General features: G+C 34.7%; 1 protein-coding gene across 8 annotated transcripts in view; it reads right to left on the bottom strand.

Annotated features, from left to right (window-relative positions):
- Positions 1 to 25,613, bottom strand: part of CBLB (Cbl proto-oncogene B) — a 207,779-nt gene that overhangs the window by 46,914 nt on the left and 135,252 nt on the right. For all 8 annotated transcript variants that reach the window (XM_036998645.2, XM_036998649.2, XM_073231708.1 and 5 more), the window contains 3 exons: positions 12,850 to 13,035; positions 10,945 to 11,310; positions 3,538 to 3,632 (listed from right to left, as the gene is read on the bottom strand). In XM_036998645.2, the coding sequence (XP_036854540.2) occupies positions 3,538 to 3,632; positions 10,945 to 11,310; positions 12,850 to 13,035 (647 nt within the window). The remainder of the gene's footprint in view (positions 1 to 3,537; positions 3,633 to 10,944; positions 11,311 to 12,849; positions 13,036 to 25,613) is intronic.

The raw sequence follows: 25,613 nt of genomic DNA, 5'->3' as shown, positions 1-25,613 counted from the left end.
CCAAAGCAACCACGGCGACTGGACTGAAAAGCAGGACCCATCCACACGATCCTCTATCTGTCCTGCTAACTGTTATTCACAGTGGACTGCCATCTTTGATACCAGTGCAACTTTCTGTCTACCCAAGGTAAAACATATGAACAAAAATGGTGCATCATCTTGGCAAGTCTTAAAAACATTTTAAGGTATTAGAATGAGAGCTGGTTCAAAACTAATAGAAGAGCAACAATGTTCATTCACTGGCGTTAAGAAAATAGAGCAGCTCTAAATTAAGCTTTATCTTTCATTTAAATATAAGAAAATATGATAGAAAACTTTAAAATCAGTGATGCCCATTTCTTTTAATTGAGCATAAATTGGGTTAATGTAAAACTGAAGTACAGTTATTGTCTACACAAATCCTCAGGTGAACAGTAACATGTATTTTCCTACTCTTTTGACATTAAGCACAAGTAATGAAGCCTTGAAAGTACGATATACAAGATGACAAATTTCCATCAAGCTCATTCCCCTTAAGTCTTTTAAGATTACAGTGATATTTGTTTTAACAGCTCTCCTGTGGCTGAGTACTTTTTTCTTCTTCTGTCATTCGCTCCCTAGTTAAAAACAAGGCAAAGCAAAACAAAACAAAAACTTTCCCCTCTACCATGAATTTGCCCATCATTGCAGTCAAATTGGTCTAGCTTTATAATTTTACCCTTACCTACCTATAGACCATTTCGGCCACTATTCAAAGACAAGCACACTCACAGGCACACGGACACCAACGTTACTTCGAAGTGTGGATCTCTCAGACAGCTCTCAGTGTAAAGGGCAGTAGTTGAAGCTGTGTTCACAAATCCACATTTCTAGTTTATTTGCCCCCAGTAATTTGGTATATAAAGGGAGATTATGATAACAACCAATAATATATACTGTTTCCTAAAATTTTACTACATGAATGTTTCCAATATCAACACTTTGGGGGTAAATGGTATGGTCTTTAAGGTGATATTTTAATATACATTTTTATAAATCTCACAGAATTACATTCATAAGTCTAAGAGTATAACCAGTCCACTAAACTTGAGTGCTGGGCATGCAGAAATGAATTCATCAGCTTTAGATTGTACCTAATGAAATATTTACCTTAATATAAGGTTTAAAACTTACATGGAATGTCCAATTGTCCCCTCAACATTTCTATCTGGATATGTGTGTATAATAGGCATCCCACAGTTAGTAGATCCTGTCTTAATTGTACCACCTTGCCCCTTTCCCACACCCACTCCCTGTGCAATCTCCTTCACTTTGGTGAGTGGCACTAACCATTCACCCAGTGCCTTCAGCCAACACCCTGTGTAAGGGTCATCCCTGACGGGCATACCTCACAGACATCCAGTTTACTAACGGAAACCGTTGGATCAAAGGATGCCCAAAGCTGACCATGCACCTCCATCACTACCACTCTGGTCAAAGCCCTAACACCCTTTTACCAGTTCTATCCAGGCGGGCGACTGTACTTGCCACTGGTCTCCCTTCTTGCACTTTTGCTGTCTTAAAAACAGTTTTCCACATAGCAGCCAGTGAAACTCTTAAAAAACACAAACCAGCATCGTGCTGCAACACTGATCAAAACCTTTCATTGGCTCCTAAAACTAACCAAACTAACCAAAGTTCTTATCACGGCCATAAAGGCAGCACAATTGGCTCTTGAAACACATTGGTTTGAACTGTGTGGGTCTACTTATGTTATTTTTTTTTCAATAAATACATTGGAAAATTTTTTTGAGATTTGCTTCCAACTTTTCTTCTTCACATTTGGCAATTCCAAGAAAAGCTGCCACTGGAGAGAATGGCACTATTAGCTTAGTTTCCCACTGGGCATGCAGAAATGAATTTATCTCTTAGTTTCCCGCTATTCCCTGAATGACATCAAATTTCACCCCCTTGCTTGTTCTCATGTGCTCCCTCTTCCAACTGTGCCCATCCTCATGACTCAGGAAATGTCCAACCTCTCTGTGAAACATCCTTGCCTTACAAAATCTGTTAACAGCCTTTCCTCCAAGCTTATATATAAACTGACAGGTTAGAATCATACAATTCAGTGCAAAATGATCTCTAGTGATCTCAAGTATGTTAATCTTATTTTCTAAAGCAGAGTGTAAATATCTTGGGAAATTTGGCTCTGGGGTCTAGATCATCCTTCTGTTGCCTTCATAGGCATAGTGGGAATTCAGTGGCCAACAGAGGAAGGAGTGAAGGTACTCTAACACTTTCAGTTACAAATGAGGATCTTACCTGGCAATAAAGTCAATCAACTAAGAATCAGGTATCCTCAGTGTACTCACTAAACAGCAAAGAAAGTATGGTGGCATGAGAAAAATCAGAGAATACAAGAAGAGGTTTTTCCCTCAAAACCTTAGTCTTTTTAATGTGGCAAGGCACTTCACAATTGGAAAACAGTGGGGCATAATACTCAATCAAATGTGTAGAAAATAAACTCTAAGAAGAGGAATGAGCATCAGTCTTGCTACTACCATTGTAACTGAATAAGTCACAGACATTTTCATAAGGAAATGAAGCCTGAGACATGGACCTTTAGAGTAAAGATTCTTAAAAGGTGGTGCATAGAAGGTAACAGCATGAAAAACAAAGCCAGAAAAAATTCAAGGCAAGATTAGAAGGCAAGGATTAGGTATCACTGAAGAATATTTTAGTTGGGTAAAATTCTATGGATCTTAATTCTGGCAGAAGAGCACAGAATAACTTAGAAGAAAAAAAAATACTGGGTTTTGAGTAGGAAAGTGATCTGGGGAAAGCAGAATTTATATTAATTCAGCTGTGTAAATAAAATATATTGGAGGAAAGGCAGGTGGTCTGATTTAATAGAAAGAGCAGGAAAATGAGAATCAGGAGACTTGCTTTTATTCTGGCTTGACATGGGTAGATGTATCACTTAACTATCTAACGTGCCTCTGTGTCCCCGTTTTTCAAGTGACACTCTGGTTAACTCATTTTTCAAGCTTCAAAATCCATTGGTACTACTGAGATTCTCTGATCAGGTAATAAGACTATTTCAGTTGTCTAGTTATGAGGCAAAGCTAGGGTAATAGGGAAGATTAGCTGAACATAAAAACTGCAAAAGAACAATCAACAGGACTTGGTAGCTAAATGAGTCTGAGAAACAGGAAAACTGAAGGATCAAAGATGATTTTATGATGCTAAACTGGACAGTTGGGATAAATGGGAAACTTTTGAGGAAGAGAGATCAATTGGAAGGGAAAGCTCATTGTGCTACTCTATCCCCTTCTTGGACATGTGAAGACTTATTTTCTCCCCCTGTGTAATCTTGGAGCTTAGGTAAATATCATAGATGCTGGGGTTATCAGCAAAGAATCAGGAGAGCTCCTGATGTCTGGGACTAGTTTATACCTCTGGTGGACCATTGTTATTGACGTATTTATCACCTTGTACTTTCTGTACTGAGAACCTCAAAACTATTGTTTACCCTACCTTTATGCATGGACTAATAATCTACAAATTCAATAAACTCACTTGATACTAGGGAGAAGGGTGGAAGCTGGAGGAGGAGGAGAAAGCCGGGGAGGAACATCATATTCTTCATTTCCCAGGTGGCCATTGGAAAAGACCTGAAAGGGGATCAAAGGGTTAGTTAGTTCAGCTTAACTTCTAGAGACATTAAAACAGTAGCAGCTCGTAGGAAATCTGTAATTTTGGAAAGAATATATAATTTCAGTTTATTTAAACAAGTGAAATACCACATAATTTCCTTAGGAGTCAGTAGCACAATAATGATTACTCACTACCATCCAAAGTGGTAGCAAGTTACATGAAACAAATATAACATGACTCTTTAACACATTTAGAGGGAATATATGTCATAATTTCTATAAATGAAATACAGATACCTAGATACACAGGTAGTAAAAGCCCCCAAATATGATCAGGTTTTATTGAAAAGTTAGTGTTCTCTGTAGGATTCAGTAAAGAAAAAAGCAGTACTTGTACAATTCTTATTTTAATTCTTCCCAAATAAAAGAGCTCTAAATTACATCTTTATAGCATTAACAGAACATTTTTAATCTTCTCGATTAAACGGGACATGAGCACAACCAGAAATGCCTGTGTTCTTTCAAGGCTGAAGCCTCAGCACTACTGGTAACTAGAGACCTGTCCTGGCTTTCAAAGTGCAGGCGATTCTCAACAAAATTTTCAACGGGTGAAAAACAGCAATCAATATTGTTACCTTGTGCATAAAGTATGACAGAGAGCCAGAGTTTAACTACTCAGAATTCAGGAATTCTAATTTCTGGGTTGCTCAACTACACTACAGAACTGTCTGAACAACTGCTCTTCACTAATCCAATAATTTGAAATTAAAGCAACTTAAAAGAAAAAAAAACATTGCAAAGAGAATACAGATTAAACATATAAAAAAAAAACCTTTAAGCAATCATTAGAGTTTTCATGGAGCTCTTTCCAAAACTCTTAAGTGTCTCGTATTTAAAAGGCAGGCTGATGTTCGGGCACACAGGCTATAATGTGATTTGAGTTACCTGGGACAACTCAAATCACATTACAGCCTGTGTTAGTGACCTACCAGTTTCTTTCCCCATTTCTAAAGTGCTGTTAACATTTTCCAATGCAATATTGACAAGGCCATATCCTTCTCTAACAACTTAAATTAAGAAGAGGAACATATTGAAATAATGCATTTGAAATATATCAATGTTTGCATTTCAAAGCTACACATCTTAATTTGATAGCACTCACATTTTACTCTAAAACTAGGTCTTGTGCCATAGTTCCCATTTCTCCTTTTCATGTCTCCCCTCATTAGATTCAACATACTACAGTTACACTCTGAAAAAATATATCTTTAACCTTATTTAATTCTGAATTCCACATTCCCACCTGTACCCATTTCATTAGGCTTAAAATCACTTCAGCTGCCACCACCTGAGGGAGTGCAGTAAATTACAATTTTCTGACTAAACATATTTTATGTCCTCTGGAAATCTGAAGCGCCTATTTGCAAACAGGGGAAAACAACTGTTCCTCAAAATGGGCAGATCATCAGTATCAACTGAAGCAGTTCACACTGAAATCTCACGGATTCAGGCTTTCCTTACCTCCTCAAGTAAGGAAACACCTTTTTCCTCTCTCTCCTCAGTTCACTGTCCCAAGCCTATGCAATTCCACTGGAAAAGCGATCAGCTTAAATATTCTGATTCTATTACTCCTCTGGCCAAGAAAATGTGAAAGCTCCATTCCTGTCTACCAAATTAAAGGTAACTGTGTAGAAGTAGCACTCCGTAACTGGTTTCGCTCTGCACTGCCATCCCTTTACCTGCCTTGCCTGCTCTCTCTCTAGACCCTCTCCATCCAAACCGGACTTCCTCCACTTGGCATGTTTGCCCATCTCCATGCTATTCCTTCCTGTCCTGTCTGCAAAACATCAGTCTCGTCATGTCTACAGACAGTGGGCTTGCTTGACACTTGCTTTCTTTCTTCTTTTACCCTGCACAGAATTTTTTTCTTCTTGAGGACCCCACATAGTATTTTGTGGGTGCTTCTGTTCCTCAGTTAATCATATACCTGTCTCTTCCTCACTACAGAGTACTTTATTCATTTTGTATTCCCCACAGTGTCTTGACATCCTAAGTACTCATACAGCCTGAAAGAGGTTGAAGGAATGAGAATACATTAGGCAAAGTTTAGACTTGTGGAAGAAGTATAATCTGAGTTTCTGAGTTGCTACACAATTTATTATAAATTCCAGGTTATCCTAGATGAGTATTTTTCTACATGCCTCAAGTCAGCATTTAATCCTTCCTAACTCTGAAATTTGAAATGCTTTCTTATGATTCAGATATTGTCTAAAAATGAGGGTTAAAGCATCAGGATACAGAGATACAGAGAAAACATGTACTTTGGATTAATCTTAGCACAATTAAGAAAAACCTATTTATTTGTACAAAACTCCAAACACAGCCCCTTTTCCCCATTCCACACATGTAAACCCACAAATACACTATCCCAAAAATATTGCTTTAATTTGTCCTTCAACACCACCAGATGGAACATGAAAGCAGCACACACAGAGGCCGCATCTTCTGGGTCAGCCCATGAGATTCACAGATAAGTGTAAGGTCATTCATGTAAACATGTGCCTCTCCACCAAAAGAGCAAAAGCCACAATCTCAAAAAGGGGAATCATTTGATGTATTTATCTACCAGTAAATACATTGAATATCTTCAACATGTTATATTGTACACAGGGTCATTTTAGAATAATGCCACTTTAAGTAACTTAAGTCAGAGATAGTTTTTATCACATAAGAAACAGCAGTATGCTTAATCTTTTAAGGGGAACAAATACAGATGGACACAATATCAGTATGTAGATATAAGCAGATAAATTTCAAGTTTCCAATGATAAAAGGTTTTAAAACATTTTAGCACAAATGTTTTGACCTTATATAATTAAAAAAGACAAACCAACAATAAATACCTAGCTAACATAATATTATTAAAAAACAGGTTTATATGTGGCCGGAATCTGAGGACTTCAGAGAATGGAAACAGTACTATAAGAAAGAAACCCCTTACCTATAAAACAAGATAAATAAATCTAGTAACTCTTAGCTTGCAGATTCATTCTCAAACTAAAGTATTACCTTGCTAATTTGATTATGCCAGGTGGAAGGGGGAAGAGAAAAGGGAATAAATGAAAGTCATAGAAAATTCTTACCTTTCATTTTAACTATGAATTAGAGGGCTCTTTTCCTCAGAGCTCTCTACAAGTAGCAAATGGAGTAATTAGGATTTAATTTATTCTTGCTTCCCTTACCATTTACCTAGTGAAGATGCAAATGAAAAGAGCAAATGGTTCTAAGGGATGATGGGCCCTGGCACACTGCAGGGGACACAACAGACAGAGGTGAGTTGTCACTCCATTTACAGGGTGTTTAGCTTTAAGTATTCCTCTTATAGTATTCCATATGGACATCTAATTTTAATTTAAATTTTTAGTGTTTATCCAAGTTTTATGTTTAAAATAGGAAGATAATATTTAATGTGAAGCATTCCCTCTAATGAAAACAAGTCTAAATGATAGTTGTTCCTATTTCACATAAAAATGTACAGACATAACTCATTTAATTGTGCTTCGCACATACTGCACATAAATTGAAAGTTGATGGCAACCTGGTTGTCTAGCAAGTCTATCGGCACCATTTTTCCAACAGCATTTGCTCACTTGGTGTGTCCGTCACATTTTGGTAATCCTCCCAATATTTCAACCCAATGTTTCAAGTTTTTTCCTTGTATTTGTTATGGTGGTCTGTGATCAGTGATTACGACTCACTGCTCAGATGATGGTTAGCATTTTTCAGCAATAAAGTATTTTTTAATTAAGGTGTGTATATTACTTTTATAGACAAGGTCATTGCACACTTAATAGAAAATAGTAAGTGCAAAAATATTTTCATATGTACTGGGAAATCACAAAATGTATTTGACTCACTTCATTGCAGTATTCGCTTCATTGTGATAGTCGCCTCATTGCGATACTCACTTCCCTGCAGTGGTCACAGTCATGATCTCTCAGAAGTATGTCTGTATTTGCTTACATTTGGGGAGACTGATAGGTTATGTGAAGATAATACATCAGCCCCCAAATATCTAAATCCCCATACTCTTTATTCCATGATAAAATTTGAAAAAAACTGTACACTAGGTATGGATAGTGAGGATACACTGTAACATTTACAATGTTCATTAAAAAAAGAAACCTTTTCTAAATCAAAATCATCTTCCCTTCCTCTTCATCCCCTCTCCTTTGTCATACTCTCTTTATTGTATGTGATCTACCTAGCGAAAACTACTATCCTTTTAAAGAGAAAAAAAAATCCTATTTTAAACAAGGAAACTACATTCTACCTGTGGCTGAAGGCCAGCTGGAAAAATACATAAAAAATGGTACTCCTCACATGTCATGATGTCCTCTTCCTACAAGCCCTTTCCACTCTATCCTCGCCCACCCCCACCCCAGCACACACAGACTCTTTTCATCTCTATTAGCCTAAGTTTTGTAATAACTCAGCAAACAAGATATCGAGTGCTTACTTAGTATTCATTAGGAACTATGCTGAATAAAAGGAAGAAGGGCAGAAAGAGAAGATGTTTTTGGTTTTAAATTTTAGAAAAAGACTATTAATGTCAACTGTTACAACTTACTTGGACACTCTATGTCTAGCTCTTACTTTGGTTTTATTCCAGAACTGAGAAGTACGGGGATTTAGATATTTAGAGGGTAACTATGCTCCTAGCTATTAGGTACTATTACTATTCCACTTGATATAAAGTAAGAAAAGTGAATGGAGTTGGGAACAAAGATGTAGTAAGTTGCTCACATCCACAGAGCCAGTAAGTTCTAAATCAGAAAGTAAAATTCAGGTCTGATTCCGAGTCTGCTTGATCTGTGCTGGTAAGATTTTCAGTTCTGGTAAAATGCAGCTAAGAGGTTAGTCTTATAATTTTTAATTCTGCCTGAAGGAGTTGAACAGTGACTCTTCTAAGATAATATTTTGTTAAATTTGAAAGGGGAGAGAACATTGGAATTCTAGCTATTCTGAATACGAGGAGAGTCTTGCACATTGGAAGTGCTTATAAATGTGTAATTAATCAATTTGACTGAGGAGGAACTACAAAGATGTGCCGTGAGAAACAAACTTCAATCCAGGATCACAGAAACCAAGAACTACAAGATCCTAGATAGACACAGCCTTGTGTTACTAACCAAAGCGAGCCTCTGAAGTCTCTCAACAGTGAAATGAGAAGAGGAATTAGGTTTTTTCTACTTAAGTTGTGATTTACCCTTGGTCTATCTACTAAAAGGAAACCATTTTTCTTTCATAAAGATAATAACAGGAGAAAAAGAAGAGACATCTGTTTTATAGCATTTAATATATTAACTATAAATCCTTCTGCCTTAGAAATCAAACTAGATTGAAATTAGAAATATTAGACGTCTAATTTTGATTAAAATGGTGAATTTAATTGGAACATGAAATTAATTTTGAGAATATAAACACTGCATTCATTATTAATACACACAATTCATGAGCTTAGACCTTAAAAACAGAATTAAACAAGATTAAAACCCAGCTTTCAGGAAAAGATAAATTTTCAATTCACTCAGTGTTCTCTGGTAATAGGTATCAATAACCAAGACATAAAGTTCACATTGAAAATATTTAAAGGAATCTTCATAACAGAAGTCACTATTAGTATTTCATAACTGTAGTTAATATAATAAAAAGTGAAATTTCACACCTATAACCTAAGAAATTATAACCCTAGTTAAAAATCAGTAACCTTCCATACAAAAATAAAAAGCCAGCATTCCAGGGCTTAGAAGGGCAGGTTTAAATTAGTGTTAAAACTCTAACATATTATGTAAAAGAACCCTGAAGTAACAGGTCTTCAATGAGTTGGCTAAGATAATTATTACATTTTGGGTAAGTCCATTCAGGAAATAAACTATAATATGTTGCTGAGATATGACCAGTCAATTCATGTCAGAGCTCCTTCCAACACTTTCCTTAAGACAGGTGTGATCCTGTGTGAATGAAAAGTAATAGAGGCTAGAGGAAAAAAATCACTGGAAAGAAAAAAAAGGCAGGTCCCTCCAATTAAGATTCTAGGTTTTGGAAATATACTTTTGAGGATGATAAACTCTCTATTTTCAGAGAACATAATAAAATGCTTTTATAAGTGCTTTCACTTCCATTTTCATATTTAGATGGCCTTGTTTGAAACCCTCACAGATCTTCGTATTCACAACAGATCAGAGGCTGAAGGTACCAAGGAAACTCCCTGGCAGGACTCATGGCAAACCACCACCACCCCTCCCCTTGGAATTGAATGCCACACTAGACATTTTGATTTTTTTTATCCTGTTTACCCTAGAATATCACTGAGGTTAAATATTATCACACAAAGTTTTCATCATCATTCTACCTTCACACATGGCTGTGCACATGTGCATGTCACACTTCACAGTTCATTATTCCCTGACCATACGATTAACTCACCAACAGCAAAACATTATTTTGAAGTAATAGGTTACTCCCATCAAATAACAGTTTAAGATCAGCAGAGTTGGAACCACTTTTATATTACAGTCCTCAAAAAGGCAAAGCCTCCTTCAGCTGAGGGAAAATGGCAACACTCTATCTCAGAGCCAAAAATATGAAAACAAATACCAGAAAATATTACAGTACAACTCAGCCAAGGGCCTATGAGGAATTCTAAACTCAGTGATTTCTGCTGCTGCCTCTTTGGTTCCCTGTAGGTTCAAATCCTTCCCTGGATACATAAATGATAGTGGTGATAACCTTTAAATATAAACTCAACACGTGTGACAATCTCAGGTTTATGGAGAAAGACTTTTTTTAAGAGTGAACTGGACTTGGTGTTTTATGTATGTGAGAAGTTCATTTTACCTGTCTAATGTATATTGGTCCTAGGCAACAATGATTTATGACTTAATTTATGATATAATTATCCAACTTTTTTTCAAATTAGATAAAACCAGGAGAGTTTAAAAAAAAACAACAGTTCTGATTCTCCCACCAACATGTTAATGGGGAAAAGAAATTGGGCAGATGACATAAGGGAAGGTGAAATAAATCTCTGGCAAATTGTCTAGTCTATTCATACTAAAATTAAATCATGACTTAGAACCTTCTTCCAGACATCTTTTAAGTTCAAGTTTTAATGAGCTTCTGATTATTTATAACTGGGAGATAATTAAAGATCTGCAAGGAAGAAGAACGCTAGGAGAAAAAAGAAAACACTGCCCAACCTTTTATACCAAGTCCTGTCAGGAGAGTTTAAGCAGATTGGTTAGCTTCTGCTTTGCATATTTCTTACCTTTGCTCCTTCTAAAGGCAACTCATGGCGTCTGTGTTTCCGCATCAGCACTGGGTCAGAGCCCATTCTACTGTGCCGCCCATTTACATTTGAACCGGCTGTGATCCCGGGCTTTGGAGAGCCATCCGCTAGGAGTCGGCATCCCACGGACTGATTAGTCCCGAACACCTCCCGAGGGCACCAGGCTTCGAGAGGCATCGGCTGGTCTCTGGAGGGCACACTCTCCGCAGCATGAAAGTGCCGACTCAGTCTGTTGTCTGGAGGGATCGGGGGAGGTCTCTCAGGTGGAGGCGGAGGGGGATCTCTTAAGGGAGGAGGTGGTGCCGGGAGTGGTTTATCTTGTTTTCTCACCATGCAAGGAGAGGACTAAAGAGGCACAAGAGGGGGGAAAAAAGTTATACCATGCACGGAAGTGATTTCCAGACTAATATATTGTTGCTTTTGTTTTCTAAGGCATATGGAAGTTTATATTAGATTCCTATGCCATCCTTTAATAAGTTTCTTTTTATCACCAATTAATGACATTTCATTTTTAAAAATTAATGAAAACTTATATGAGTGCCAGAATGTCTTTGTAGAAAATGAGTACCTAAATGTAAATATTAGGATTATAAAGACTACATAGGAAAAAGCAGAATATCAAAATCATATGATTTTGGCTGACATTAAGATAGTATCAGGTCATTAACATTTCTTTGACTTAGGTAGGAGAGAAGAAATCATCAAAGGTGTAGCTGTTTTACTTTTTTAAAGAGCAACTTGATTTGTGACATCTCTGGAAATGAAAGTGTTGGTTTGGTATTTTTGCATCTGCCACTGCAATATGGAGCAACTAATAAGGGGGGCAGCTCTGCTCTGGGTATTTATCAGTTCTTACCAGAACAGTGAAAAATCACCAATAACAAAGCAGCATTATTCATAGATGTTACTTGAATTTTATGGACCGTTAGAATGAAAAAAAATCAGTCTGAATCTTATGTGGAAATATGAAGGTATATGCTCCTGATCTGAATCTATATGGCTTTCACAGCTTTTATTTTTATTTACATGGTTCATGTGATGATGATGTACTTTCAGTTTTAGAAAACATTTCAGAAAAAAAGGAATTTGCATGTTTACATAATTCTGACTAAGAAACATTCTAAAAAGTCTTACTGTGATCTTAACCCAAGTTAACTGCAATGTAGAAAAATCAAATACTAGTTAAATATTGTGCTCCAACTAATTTTAGACTATAAAACATATTACCAAATGGAATTAACTTTTTTAATCTTGTATTTCATACAGCAAAATATGCCTTTATCAATTTGCAAAGAAATCTGCAAAGAACTAAAATAAACTGGGGGCTTAGATTTACATTGTTAGAATTATGTCTTTACTATTATACAGTAATGTTCTCTAAACTCTGAAAAAATGTTATTCTTTGCAATTAATTCCTTCAGGTATAAAAGTACTGAACAAATAATTCCTTCTTCTGAGTCACCTTGAAATATGGGTGATCATTTATCACCCCTTAAGCCCTTATGCAAATCTACTCCCATCACATTTTTCCTGTCCTGACACTATGAAAATGAGTGTAAAATATCATTTGATAAGAGCATGCAATTTATTTTAATATATATGATGACCTTTTAAATCCATTTTACAGAATAACTACACTTACTCTGCTATTTATTTTAGCAAATCAGGTGGCTGTTAGATGTATGCTCTCTCTGAATAATTATGTAATTTTTACAGTAATAAAGCAAGGAATATGGTAGTGTACTCACCATAAAATATGAGAAACATATCAAAGGTTTTCATAAATAATTAAGAGCATATGATACATGAGCAAAGGATTTAAAAGAGCTTGAACAAAATAATTATCATGTAAAATTATCTGTGATTCTAATAAAATTGATTTACCTTTGGCGAACCAGTTGGGCTGCCACAGGGAGACCGAACTATGCCTTTCTGAATGAGATCCAGGCGAGGTGGCACTGGTGGTAGGCTTAGATGTGGGATCTGGAGAGGGTCTGGGTGTGGCTTTCTTCTCTGTGCAAGGGGAGAGGATCCTGGCGATGTGACTGGTGAATTCTGCCTGTCAGTGCACTAGAACAGAAAAAGAGAAAGATGCTGTTCGTCTGATGTGTCAAGTGTGTGCCTTTCAGTTCTTAAGGAAGACATTTGGCGTTGAGGTGTCTGCCACTGGACATCTGTTATAAACTAAACTCAGTTTACTCTGATTAAAAGATGGAAAAAGTTTGCATTGTCCCTTAATTAAGGACACTGGTGTCCTTCAAGTATTACGTAAAAAAGTAAACAGATAAAGTTTCTCCTATATATTGAAGAAAGGGCCTATAGGAAAAGCATAGTTCAAAAACAATTAAATACAGACATTCTTCTAGAAATCTGTCTGAACTTTATGGGGAAATCAGAAACAAACACACACAGTGATGAACAATGCTCTTGGGTTATCTACACTATAGAATTTTTCTAAGTCATTGATTTACAGTACATTCTAGAACTTATCAGAAATCATTTTGTTCCATAGGAAATAGGAATTCAGTGCATAGTTTGCTTTTTCTACATACCAATTAAATCAGGCAGGGTTAAAAAAAATGTGTATTTAAAATAAACAGACTTAAGGCCCAATAACTTTTTTCCAAGTCTTCACATGGACAATAAATTTTCTTTAAAAACAATTAAATCTAGGAAAGCCTATACTTTTGCAAAATAATGGATATATTTCTATACTACTACAGATTTACCATCTCACCTGGTAGATAAAATGGCATAAAAAAGCCAGTAACAAGTACTCTGATTTGTACAAAGTAACCCTTTCTATTTTGGAAGTTTATTTTTTAATGTGACATAACCTGGTTGCTATTTGGTATAAAAGTCTTACTAATTAATCAAATAGCCTCACTAGAATAAACAATATTCTCTTTTGAAATATAAGGCAGTTTACCTTTTCAAGGCTAAATTACTAGCTCTTTGGAGATCTAGCTTAGTTTTTATATCTACTACATTAATCTATCATGCTTTGATATTCATGTGTTTTCTAATGCTAGTATTTATAGAGTTTAAAGCCTGTTGTTAAGCCATTTTCTTCCTAACAGACAATTTCATTCAAACTCCAACAACAGTGAGAATGACTGAGCCTTTCTGTCTTTACCTAACTAAGATGTGCTAATAGATTTGTATTCACATCAACACTTAGTTACAGTGTGTAGGGCCTTTTTTCTAATTAACTAAAGTTGGGGTTTATCTGGTGTTTTTCTCAAGATTAGATGGGGTGATTGTATTTCTGGAAAGAAATAGCATGGAGATAAAGTAACATTTCAACAACATCACATCTAGGGTCCACACTACCAATATAATTCATCATGTCTGTTGCTGACCTTGATTACCCAGCTGAGGTCTTGACTGTCAAGGTTTCTTGACTGTATTTTTCTCCCCCATTCCCCATAGTACTCTTTGTAAGGAAGTCACTATCTGTAGACCACACCACACTTATGCAATGGGGAGTTACGCTGCCCCTTGTAGAGGCTTTTTAAAAATAAATTATGTCAATTGAGTTGAAGTACCCCAACACGTGTTCTAATAAAGTAAAATTGTTATGTTAATTTGAAACATTGTATTTTTTCTTTATAATTTCCTATGTTAACTATACTTTTATGACAATGAATAATATCTAAATAAAAAATTCAATATTTAAAAAAATGACATACTGATTTAAATATTAAGCCCTAAACCAATGCCAACCTCAAAATAAGATATCAATTGTAATTTCTAGTATTATTTTAATTCTTAAGTATGTTGATGTATACAATTTTTTGGAAAATTTATATTTTTGATTACACATAAAATAAAAATAACTTTATAATGAAAAATAAATAAATTAGAGTGGCTAAACAGAAGCTTCTAGATCATACCTCAGATATGCTTGAATATTTTTATGTCTTCACTAAACTGTCAATTCTGTGTCTCTTTCCATGGGTGCCAAGTAACTTAAAATACATCAATAAATTTAGACATGATTTTACATCACATTTTAAAAAATCTTTTCTTAATTTCATGATTCTTTTTTATATCTATCTTGTGATAAGGCAAAAAAAAATCAATTGTTACAAAGTTAGAAATGAAAATGTAGAAACTTATAGTCATAAGCTGATTTTAATGTAGCCAGTGATTCTTAATAATAACAATTCTACCTAAAAAGTCATGGATGGAGTCTTACATGGTTATGAATGTGAACTTTGTGGAGTAAAACCAATCCAAATGTGTCCATGGACAGAACAGAATTCCTGATGTAAATGATGTGCATCACAATGTTATAGCATTTCAGATCAGATGTCACAGGACATCTGATTCTCCATAATTCCCATTAGAATAAAATACATTCTCGAGAGCTAGCAAAACTGTTACCTGATAGAAGTGCTTTGTTGATTTGATTATCTTTTACAAAAAAGACTCAAGAAGCAAAGCTATCTACACTGTTCCTATCCCAAGAAGAGATAGAGTGTGTGTGCAAATAAAATATGAGTAATGGAATTTAAAAGAACCTGGCCAATCAATAATTATCATATAAAATTATCTGTGTTTCTAACAAAATTTATTTATTTGGTGAACCAGTTCAGCTGCCACAGGGAGACCTTTCTGAATTAGATCTGGGTAAGGAGGCAGAGATATATATATATACAGGTGTGTGCATATAGGGAGAGAGAGAGAGCATACACACACACACACACACACACACACAGAATACATATCGTTTGTTTAGTTACTTACAAAGAAATTTTTCAGCATTACGCGCACACAGTGCAAAGATGCTGAACTAGACCTATGCTCATCCAAGCACTTTCCTTTCACAGCTGTTTTCCTGCTTCTCTCATTACCTGAAACAGAATTTTGACAGAGCCAACAGCCCACATCACCATTAGAACTTGATTTCCACTTAAATTACTAATATTTTGGCAGTTACCAAATTTCTAGTTTGCTTAAATAATGGGATGGATTTGATTTGAAATAGTTGAAATGTTAGATATTGAAAGAGTATCCTGAAAATCCTCAGGGCACGCCAACCAATGTGTGTGGTACAGCAATAACCTTGAACTTCTAGATATTTCCATACAAGCACCCTTTCTACAGCTTTGTGAATGTAATTGGAAGCAGACCTTGCTTCTTAGCACAATTCATATTGTGTTTTCAAGGTGATTATATTTTGTTCCCCTGAAAAATGAATTCATTTTAAGGCATTATGGTATCATGGCTTAGATGGAAGAATTTTATGGAGGATATATCAGTATGTGAAGGAACAAAAACTATTTCATCTCTATTGATTATGTGGACTAAATTCATTATAACTTACTCATTTTACTGAGTTCTAAATTATAGCAAAATTCCCATGTGAGAGTAGATAATTAACAGTGCCCTTTAGATAACAATGCATTATTCTTTGCTGAACCTCTTGCTATCTCTATGAACAATTCTGCAATTAGAGTACTGAAACTTTGCATTAACTTTTATTGCTGGTAAAATTTAATTCCAGCTATGAACATTTGTAAACATTTTTAGTAGATGGTTTTAGTAGATGGTCACATAAAAGGTCGCCATTTCTCTTTCCTTTCTGTGTGAAAGTCTAAGGAGACAAGATGACTAACACAACACCTCACACTCCAGCTAATAATTAAATTCTTAGATGAGACATTAAAATGTATGATATCAAAACTTATCAGCCTAAATAGGAAGTTTCCATTTTTTCCCTTCTGAAAATAAAGCAAAATAGATTTATTTAATATAGATCTAAATTATTTTTCCTTTAACTATACCTGACTCTATATTTGAATATTTAGTGGCTTTTAAAGGACTCTGATTCCTAGAGTATCAAACTTTTCCCCTGTGTAGGCAGTCATCAGGCACAGCAAATACCTCTAAAGCCTTAGATGTGATAAAGGGGTGTGGCCAGTTATCTTTGTATTGTTTTATATTACTTTTAATGTATTATTTGTATTATTTCACCATCATACATTTCCCTCAGCCCTTCTCCCTGCCTTCCTCCACAGATCTAACCCTCATTCCAAGATCACTCAGGCCATTTATCCTTCTCTACTTCTTAGAGGCAATAAAGAGAGTAACTGGGCAACACAACCACCATCAAGCAGCTTGGCACCAATCCTCTGGCTCAGGTTTAATTTATGACTATAAACTGTGTTAGCTTAATTACCTCTTACTGATTTATCCAATGTTCCTCATAGTCACTACCAAATCCATTCTGCATAAAAATGCACATTTAATACACATATATAAAACATCTTGAGTAGAAGAGTAGTAAAGTACTTATTTAAATACTGAACAATAACAGGTAAGCTTAGTTGATAGGAACACTTGATTGGAATGTGTGAATTCCAAGTGTGGCTAGCTGTCAAACTAAAGTTCTAATGCCAACTAACTATAATGACCAAGGATTTTGATAAAATAGCCATATAATCAAGTGTGTAATCTAACCTCATCTATACATATTTCCTATATGTAATATTTAAATTTCAGCTAGACCTTTTAAATGCCATGTAGTCCTGCACCAGTCATCATCCACCAACACTGTTATCTGTGGATGCTAGAATAAGGTTAACCCATTTCATGGCGACTTTATGGGTTAATAAAATTAAATGAAATTAGGTGAAATATGATAAAAATAAAAGCTGCTGTAAAACATTTAATTTTTATTTGGATGACAGAGTTAGGAATATCGACTATTTTGACACAGAAGTGATAATACAGTTTATATATCTCCAAAGTTCCAGTCAAAGCTTGCACATCTTCACTATCAAAAGATAGTTGTATGAAAGACATCTTCATACAAAATGTTCCAATGCATCTTATTTCTTATTTTGCCCTAGACAATTCTTCTATCAGGCCCAAACAAAACCAAATATTTAAACAAATAATAAAAGTCTCACAATTCATTCAAAAGTCAAGTAGAAATGCTGTTATTAATACTGTCATTAACATAAAAATCTAGAATTGAATTTAACACAAATTTTTATTTTTTCATCTTGATATAAGAGTGTCTATGTCAATAGAGAAATAACAAGTAACAAGAAACAAGAGGAAAAGCAGCTTAGGAGTAAGAGTAGGTTTGTGAATTTAAGGGGTATATATGTTTACCATAACAAATGAGTTTTACTGATTTTGGTACTCCTTTCCTTAATATCTTTTTCAATTGTGTTTTCATTTCACTTTTTTCCTCCTCATTATAAAGAACATAATTTCACTGCATACAACTTTGGCATTACAGGAAAACATAAAGACGCTTTGAAAACATCTAAACACAGCCATTGGTGATACTTCTTAATCACATACACAATTTTTAATCTAGTCTATATCAGTTAACACTTTAACAAAATAATTCTAGTTGCCATTAAATATTCTTCATAAATATAATCTTAAAAAATGAATTATATGTGTATACCAATATTTACATAATAACTATCCCACTGCTATGAACACAGGCTGATCTCAGGTTTTCTCTCTTATAAAGTAGTAACATAAAGAAATATTTGACTATATACATTTTAATTTTTAAGGGCAGAATCAGAATTTTTTGAGCTTAGGATAATAGATTAATAGATAGGTCAAAATTTATAAAGATATTTTTGGTATCCAGATAGTAAGTAAACCCAATTTATTCTTCTACCAGTCATGTGAGATGGTTACCACTACACAAGCCTTGAAAGCATACAGTATTTTTAGTTTTGAAGTTTTGTTTATTTTTATACTTGGTTGGCATTTCAATGGTACATGTTGATGGTTAAATCTGAACTTAAACAAATATTACAAAAAATGCAATATTTGCTTGCATGTGTATTTCTTTGGGTTACTGGCTTTTTATGTTCTTTTATTTGGCCCTCATTGATTGGAATGAGCTCTTTATATATTAGGACAGTGACCAGCATGCTATATGTTACAATTGTGGTAAATACTTTTTCACAGTTTAATTTATTCTCTAATTATCTTATGGTAGAGATTTTATCTCCCACTCTTCTGGTTTTAATCTAATAAATAAATAAATTCTAATTAGTATAATAAAAAAACATTTTAATCAAGTATTCTTAACAGGATCATTTGCTTTCTGCCACTGCCTTAAATGAATTCCTTGCTTTGTAACTCCTTCATCTTTTATCTGTTCAGTCTATTAAGTTAGGATAAAGAAATGAAAAGCTATGGAAAAATTTACTAGTCAAGTATAGGAAGCAGGATGTGGACAAAGAATTAACTGTATAAAACTTACTGTACAATATAAACAATCATTTATATAGAAATAACTGCAAGAATTAGGAAGGATGGAACCATCTTTTCAAGTTAGAGGACACCTAATTTGTATAATTACATTCCCTTATCTTGATTTTAGGTAATTCTCACTCTTCTAGTATTACATTTGCTTTCAGAACCTTAAAAATATATCTATCTTTTTTTGTTTCAGCTCCTTTCAAAATACAAAAGCTGGGTGCCTTAATTCCTGCCTGTATTATCATTACCAGCATATTTGTCTAAGTAATAATTTCTCTTGAGTTCCATAATACTGGTAGCTGATGATTATGTCTTTAACAAATTGGAATCCTGGTGCTCTAGAAATTCAAAGACCACATTTGATTCTTTTACATCTACCTACTCACTGATTTCCCAGCTCTTTGCTTCCTGAAATGAATAAATGCTATTCTATATTTCTCTGACAAAACTTACAGAATTCTTTGGCACTTAGAATAGGATGTTAATGACTACCATAATGAATAGAAATCCAAACCTACAATTTTAACAATAAACCCTGAGAGAAGAGGCCCAAGAGATAAAGTAGTCAAAAGCCCATCTCAGCACACTCAGCAATTATAAGTAATTGCCAGGAACTCTTTCTATTTTAGTCACTCTTCATTTTATTGACACCTTTTAAAGAGTAATTTTATAAAAGCTATAATAAGATTATTATGGAAATGGCAAAGTATTTGCTAAGAAACTTCAAACCGAGGCATGGTATTATTAAAAACAGGACAAGAGAAAATCTCCCCAATTACTACTAAGATAAGAATTTTGACAATCCTAGAGATAGTCAATTTTATAGTATTTCTAACAAAATTTTTGCTTAATGAATAGTATCTGAACAAGATACATACATGTATTATAAGGATGATGAGAAGGCTTCTTTGAGTGTCAACATTTTTCTCTAAATGCATGAAAATGAATGACACTGATAAAACTTTTTTGACTAAAACATACTATTCTAAATATATTTTCCTTGCTACCAAGTATACACTTGATTCTTCTTTTCTCATATTAAGTTGTGAATGTAACAAAATCTAAAGTCTTTAAAATAATAGCCTATACAAATGATTATTCAGAATATATCCATTAAGAAACATTTATACACACATATCCATATGTAATTTATAGCATAAGTGACTTATGTTATCTTTTTTGGAGTATATGAACCATTGTTCCCTTTTGGATAATAAACAAAAGCTTATATTAGGAATGTTGTATAAAAGCAATTTCCTGCTTATCTAGTAGTCTTAATCTGTAAGAATTTAGGGAGAAACTTAATAGTGAAAAAAAAGCCTTCCTAACTTAATCTACAGATTTAATACAATCTAAATCAAAATCCCATAAAGTTATTTTGTGGATATTGCCAAACTGATTTTAAAGTTTGCATGGAGAAGAAAGACCCAGAATAACCAAAGTGATACTGAAGAAAAACAAAGTTGGAAGATGGACAGTACCTGACTTCAAGACCTCCTAGAAAGCTACACTGCGTGGTGCTGGCAGAAGAAGAGCCAATACATCAGTGGAACATAATAGAGAGCCCAGAAATAGGTCCACATAAAAAGAGTCAAGTGATGTTTGACAAAGGAACAAAGGTAAAGGTAATACAATGGAAAAAACAGTCTTTTCAGAAAATGGTGCTGAAACAACTGGACACCCACATGCAAAAAAGAGAATCTAGACACAGACCTTACACCCATGGATCACAAACATAAATATAAAATGCAAAACTATAAAACTCCAAGAAGATGACACAGGACAAATATAGATGATCCTGGGTTTGGTGATCACTTTTTAGATACAATACCAAAGATGTGATCCATGAAATAAATAATCAATAAGCTGGACATCATTAAAAATATAAATTTCTGATCTGTGAAAGAAACTATCAAGAGAATAAAAGGACAAAACACAGATGAGAAGAAACATTTGTAAGGACACATCTGATAAAATATGGTTACCCAAAATATACAAATTCTTCTTAAAACTCAACAATAAGAAAACTAACAAATTAGATTTAAAAATGCACTAAAGACCTTAACAGGCACCTCTCCAAAGCATACAGATGGCAAATAAGCATATGGAAAAGATGCTGTACATCACAGCTCATGAGAAAAATGTAAATTAAACTATGAGATACCACTACACACCTATCAAAATGGCTAAAATCCAGATCACTGACACCAAATGCTGATGAGAATGAAGAAAAATGGGAAGTCTTACTCATTGCTGGTGGGAATGTAAAATGGTAGAGCCATTTTGGAAACAGATGTATTTGGAAAAAAAATAGCCAAACACATCAGTGAAATATAATAGAGAGCCCAGAAATAGGTCTGCATAAAAGAGTCAAGTGATCTTTGGTAAAGGAACGTAAGGTAAAGGTAATACAATGGAGAAAGACAGTCTTTCAAAAAATGGTGCTGAAACAACTGGACAGCCATATGCATAGCTGGAGAGTTGGAAAACAGTTTGGTGGTTTCTTAGGAAACTAAACATACTATTACCATACAATACAGAAATCACACTCCTTGATATTTACCCAAAGGAGTTAAAAACTTATGTCCACAGAAAAACCTAAGGAGATACAACTGCTTATATCTGCTTATTTATACTGTTTTATTCTTAATTGCCAAAACTTGAAAGCAAAAAAACGATGTCCTTTAGTAGATGAATGGACAAATAAACTGTGGTACATATAAACACTGGAGTATCATTCAGTACTAAAAAAAAATGAGCCATGTTAAACCACACACAGACATGGAGGAATCTTAAATGCATATTACTAAGTGCAAGAAGTCAAATTGAGGAAGCTACATACTGTATAATTCTACCATATGAGTTCTAGAAAAGGCAAAACTAGGGAGACAGTAAAAAGAGCAATGTTTGCAGGGGTTGGAGGCTGGGGGGGATTGAGTAAGCAAAGTACATAGGAATGAAATTATTCTTTGTGATACTATAATGTCAGATACAAGTCACTACACATTTGTCCAAACCCACAGAATGTACACCAATAATGAACCTTAATGTAAACTATGGACTTTGGATGACAATGATGTGTCAATGTAGATTAAATCAATAAATATACTGATCTAGTGGGGGATGTTGATAATATGGGAGGCTACATATCCAGGGGGCAAGGAGGTACATGAGTAATCTCTGTACATGTCCCTCATTTTTGCTGTGAACCTAAACTGCTTAAAACATCTTAATACAGAAACAGAGTAAAATTTTTACCAAAAAGAGAAAGAGAAGAAAATTCCTCCAAATCAGGGGGAATTCTGTTGCATTTCTCTTGTAGGGATGGAATGTGGGCATCTTGATAACTTACTAAGAATATCAATATTTGATTTGTGTGTACAACGATGTTCACTATTGTAAATTCCTATTATTATTTATGTTCCAATAATAATTTCTGTCAATTTTTAGATACTACAAATTAGAAGCAATGAAGAACAAGAAAAGGTTTAGAAACCTAGACTTGAAGAAATGTTGACTGGAGTATGAGCTGACTTCTCTTCGAAGTTTGACAGGGAGGTGGTCAATAAAGTTGCACTTAAAAGAAGTACAAGTGGAAGAACCCCAAGGACACTGATCCATTAAACTGTTAAATACTGTTCACTACACAGAGCTACAATGCTTCTCCTTGAAGCATCTTTCATGTGGAGGATGTAATCTCCTGGTTTGCAATCAGCCTCCATAAACCTGAAATTTCTTTGAAGTTTCATATTTTGAACACTTACATGAATTTTGCATCGTGATCCAAATATATATGTGATTTTAATTTAAATTTATAGTTCCCTTCTCTCCATGAAACCTCCTAACTCCTTTAGCAAAATGTAAGCTTCAAGAAGTTTGTCATGCTGATTGTAGTGGTTTCTTATGTTCGTTGGTTCACTGAGCTGCATAACCAATTTTGAAAGTCAGGGACGGGTGACATATAATTCAGAAACATTCCCACAAAAATGGCCAAGAAACAAGAATATTTTGGGGATTAAAGGAATAAACTTCAGTCACTGAAAAATGTGAAACCCCTGTTGCTCACAAAATACCAGGTACTGCTGGTTTGAACAAGAATCGATTACTATTTGTTGTTCTTCACTGTACTTTAGAGACTAATCAGTAAAATTTAGTTATGTAGAAAATGAGACTGCTGTAAACTCCTCTTAATTATTTAGTCCTTAAAATACAATTTTAGCTGTCATGTTAGTAAGTTCATATTTTCTATGAATTTTAAACATAGAAGATGGTTTTTATAATAAATTATTTTAGTATGTCCATGCAATGAAATCACAACTATGTAGTTACTAATATAGTAAAGAAATTCATCCAACTGCTTGCCAAACCAATACACTTTGGTTTCTAATTCTTCCTCAAGAATGATAGGTAAGAAAGAGAAAACCTTCCAGATATCTCAAAAATACTGATATTTAATTTTCAGAACTACAGTAATATTTCAGGAATCTTAACACTATATATAATGTTAATAACAACTAAGGCTTAACATTTATTATGTGTCAGCACTGTTCCAATGGCTTTACATATATTAACACATTTAATCTCAATCCTAAATGGTGGGGCTTCACAAACATGGTCACAGGGGCACAGAGGGTTGTGTGCGAGGCACACAGATATGCAGCAGCCTGACTAGAATCTGATCCCAGGATGCCAACTCCAGGGACCACAGCTCTCTTCAGAATAGTACAGTTAAGACCAGTGTCACCACTGATTATTCTCCTTGGCCTACTGTGTGTCAAGCACTATGCAAGTCTCTGAGAATGAAGAAAAGAGCTAGGTAAACCCTCTGCCCTCTAGGAGCTCATAATGTACTACAGGAAGGTCATTTCAAACCAAGCACAAGACTTTCAAGTGCTTGCTTCTCCTAAACTATTACATATTCAAACCATTTTTGAAGAATACCTAACTATGTCTTTAAGGTCCCTCTAACATCATATAGCACTTGGGCAAGGAAGTTTTTTCCATTGTTGATCACAGACTATAAAGAAAATGCCAGTATTTTGCATGCAGAATTTTAAAGAAAATCAGTAAACAGAATGCAATTAAATGGCAAACAATGAACCTGTGCCTTTGGATAGCTTACTGTCACCCATGACTAGACCTGTGTCACCCAGCAGGAGAGGTCAGCATCAGCATGTCGTCAGAGTAAGTCCTCTTGGGTGGGACTGCCCCATGCACTGTAGAATGTTCATGCCAGCACTTTCCTCCACCCCTCATCATGAAAACCAAAATGTCCTTGCATACTTCTGAATACCCTTGGCGGGTAGAACTGCCCATACTTAAGGACCGTGTTCTACATGCTGAATGTCTATTACTACTTTTGTACTTTTTGTGTGTGTGATTTTCGTCCTGCTTCAGCATGGACTCAAGCCATGGAGTTTGGAATCTAAGTCACATGAAACAAGGCAACACTCTTAAAATGCTGCAAAACACTGATCTGTACACACAAACTCTTTCCTCAGGACCAGGAATACTATGGATCCTTTCTTCAGATATTATCATTAGGAAAAGCAAGAATTAGATGATATATTAAGTGTTTAATAACAATATGTATTTTAACTAATGATGGCAACACTAGAATGTATAAAAAGAGATAAAAGAAGAATTCCCTTGACCTCTGGTCACAGCTGTGCTTGTTCTTAAATAACCATTCATTAAAATTTTAAACCTGTTTTAAGAAAATGTTTAATAGCAAAGGAATTAATCTCAGGTCATACATTAGGCCAGTCTGTGAACATTTTTATTTTGTATGCAAATATTTGTTCATGATTTTACATATTTGATGAATAATATATTCTATCAACATAACTGCTAAGAAGCTGTGTCAAAAAGGAGATTTCACAAAATGAAACAAAATTCTGTCTAGCAATAGACATTTTCTTAGCTCTGATCTGATCAAGTAAGAGCAAAGGATATGTATGATCTTACCAATCATACCATAGACTTCCTCTAAGGGTTCACTCAGATCCTATTATCTTGTAACTACAGACAGCTTGAGAAGTTAGGCAGTGGTATAATTTCAAGCAAAATCTAAATCATCTTCTAATTGAAAATCATAAAATAGCCTATGTATCTAGGAAGACAAACAGTACACTGCATTATAGATTTATAGGCTCTTTCTACTTCTGAAAGATAAGCATTACTAAATATACCTGTAAGAGAAAAAATAGAAATTCATTCTATACATTCACTATGCTACTTTCAGCCCCATGTGTGGGATATCGCCATGATAACAGCAACGTATACACAGCTCAGTCCTCTATGCTATGATGGAAGCATTACTAATTTAAAGACTGCAGCATGCTCAAGACAGGCAGAAACGAATTCACAATATAGGCATCAACCTGCTCATAAAAGAA

Source organism: Manis javanica, chromosome 3 (genome assembly GCF_040802235.1).
Source record: "Manis javanica isolate MJ-LG chromosome 3, MJ_LKY, whole genome shotgun sequence".
Taxonomy (NCBI): domain Eukaryota; kingdom Metazoa; phylum Chordata; class Mammalia; order Pholidota; family Manidae; genus Manis; species Manis javanica.
Note: the sequence above shows the minus strand (reverse complement) of the source record. Positions and strands in the feature narration are given on the sequence as shown.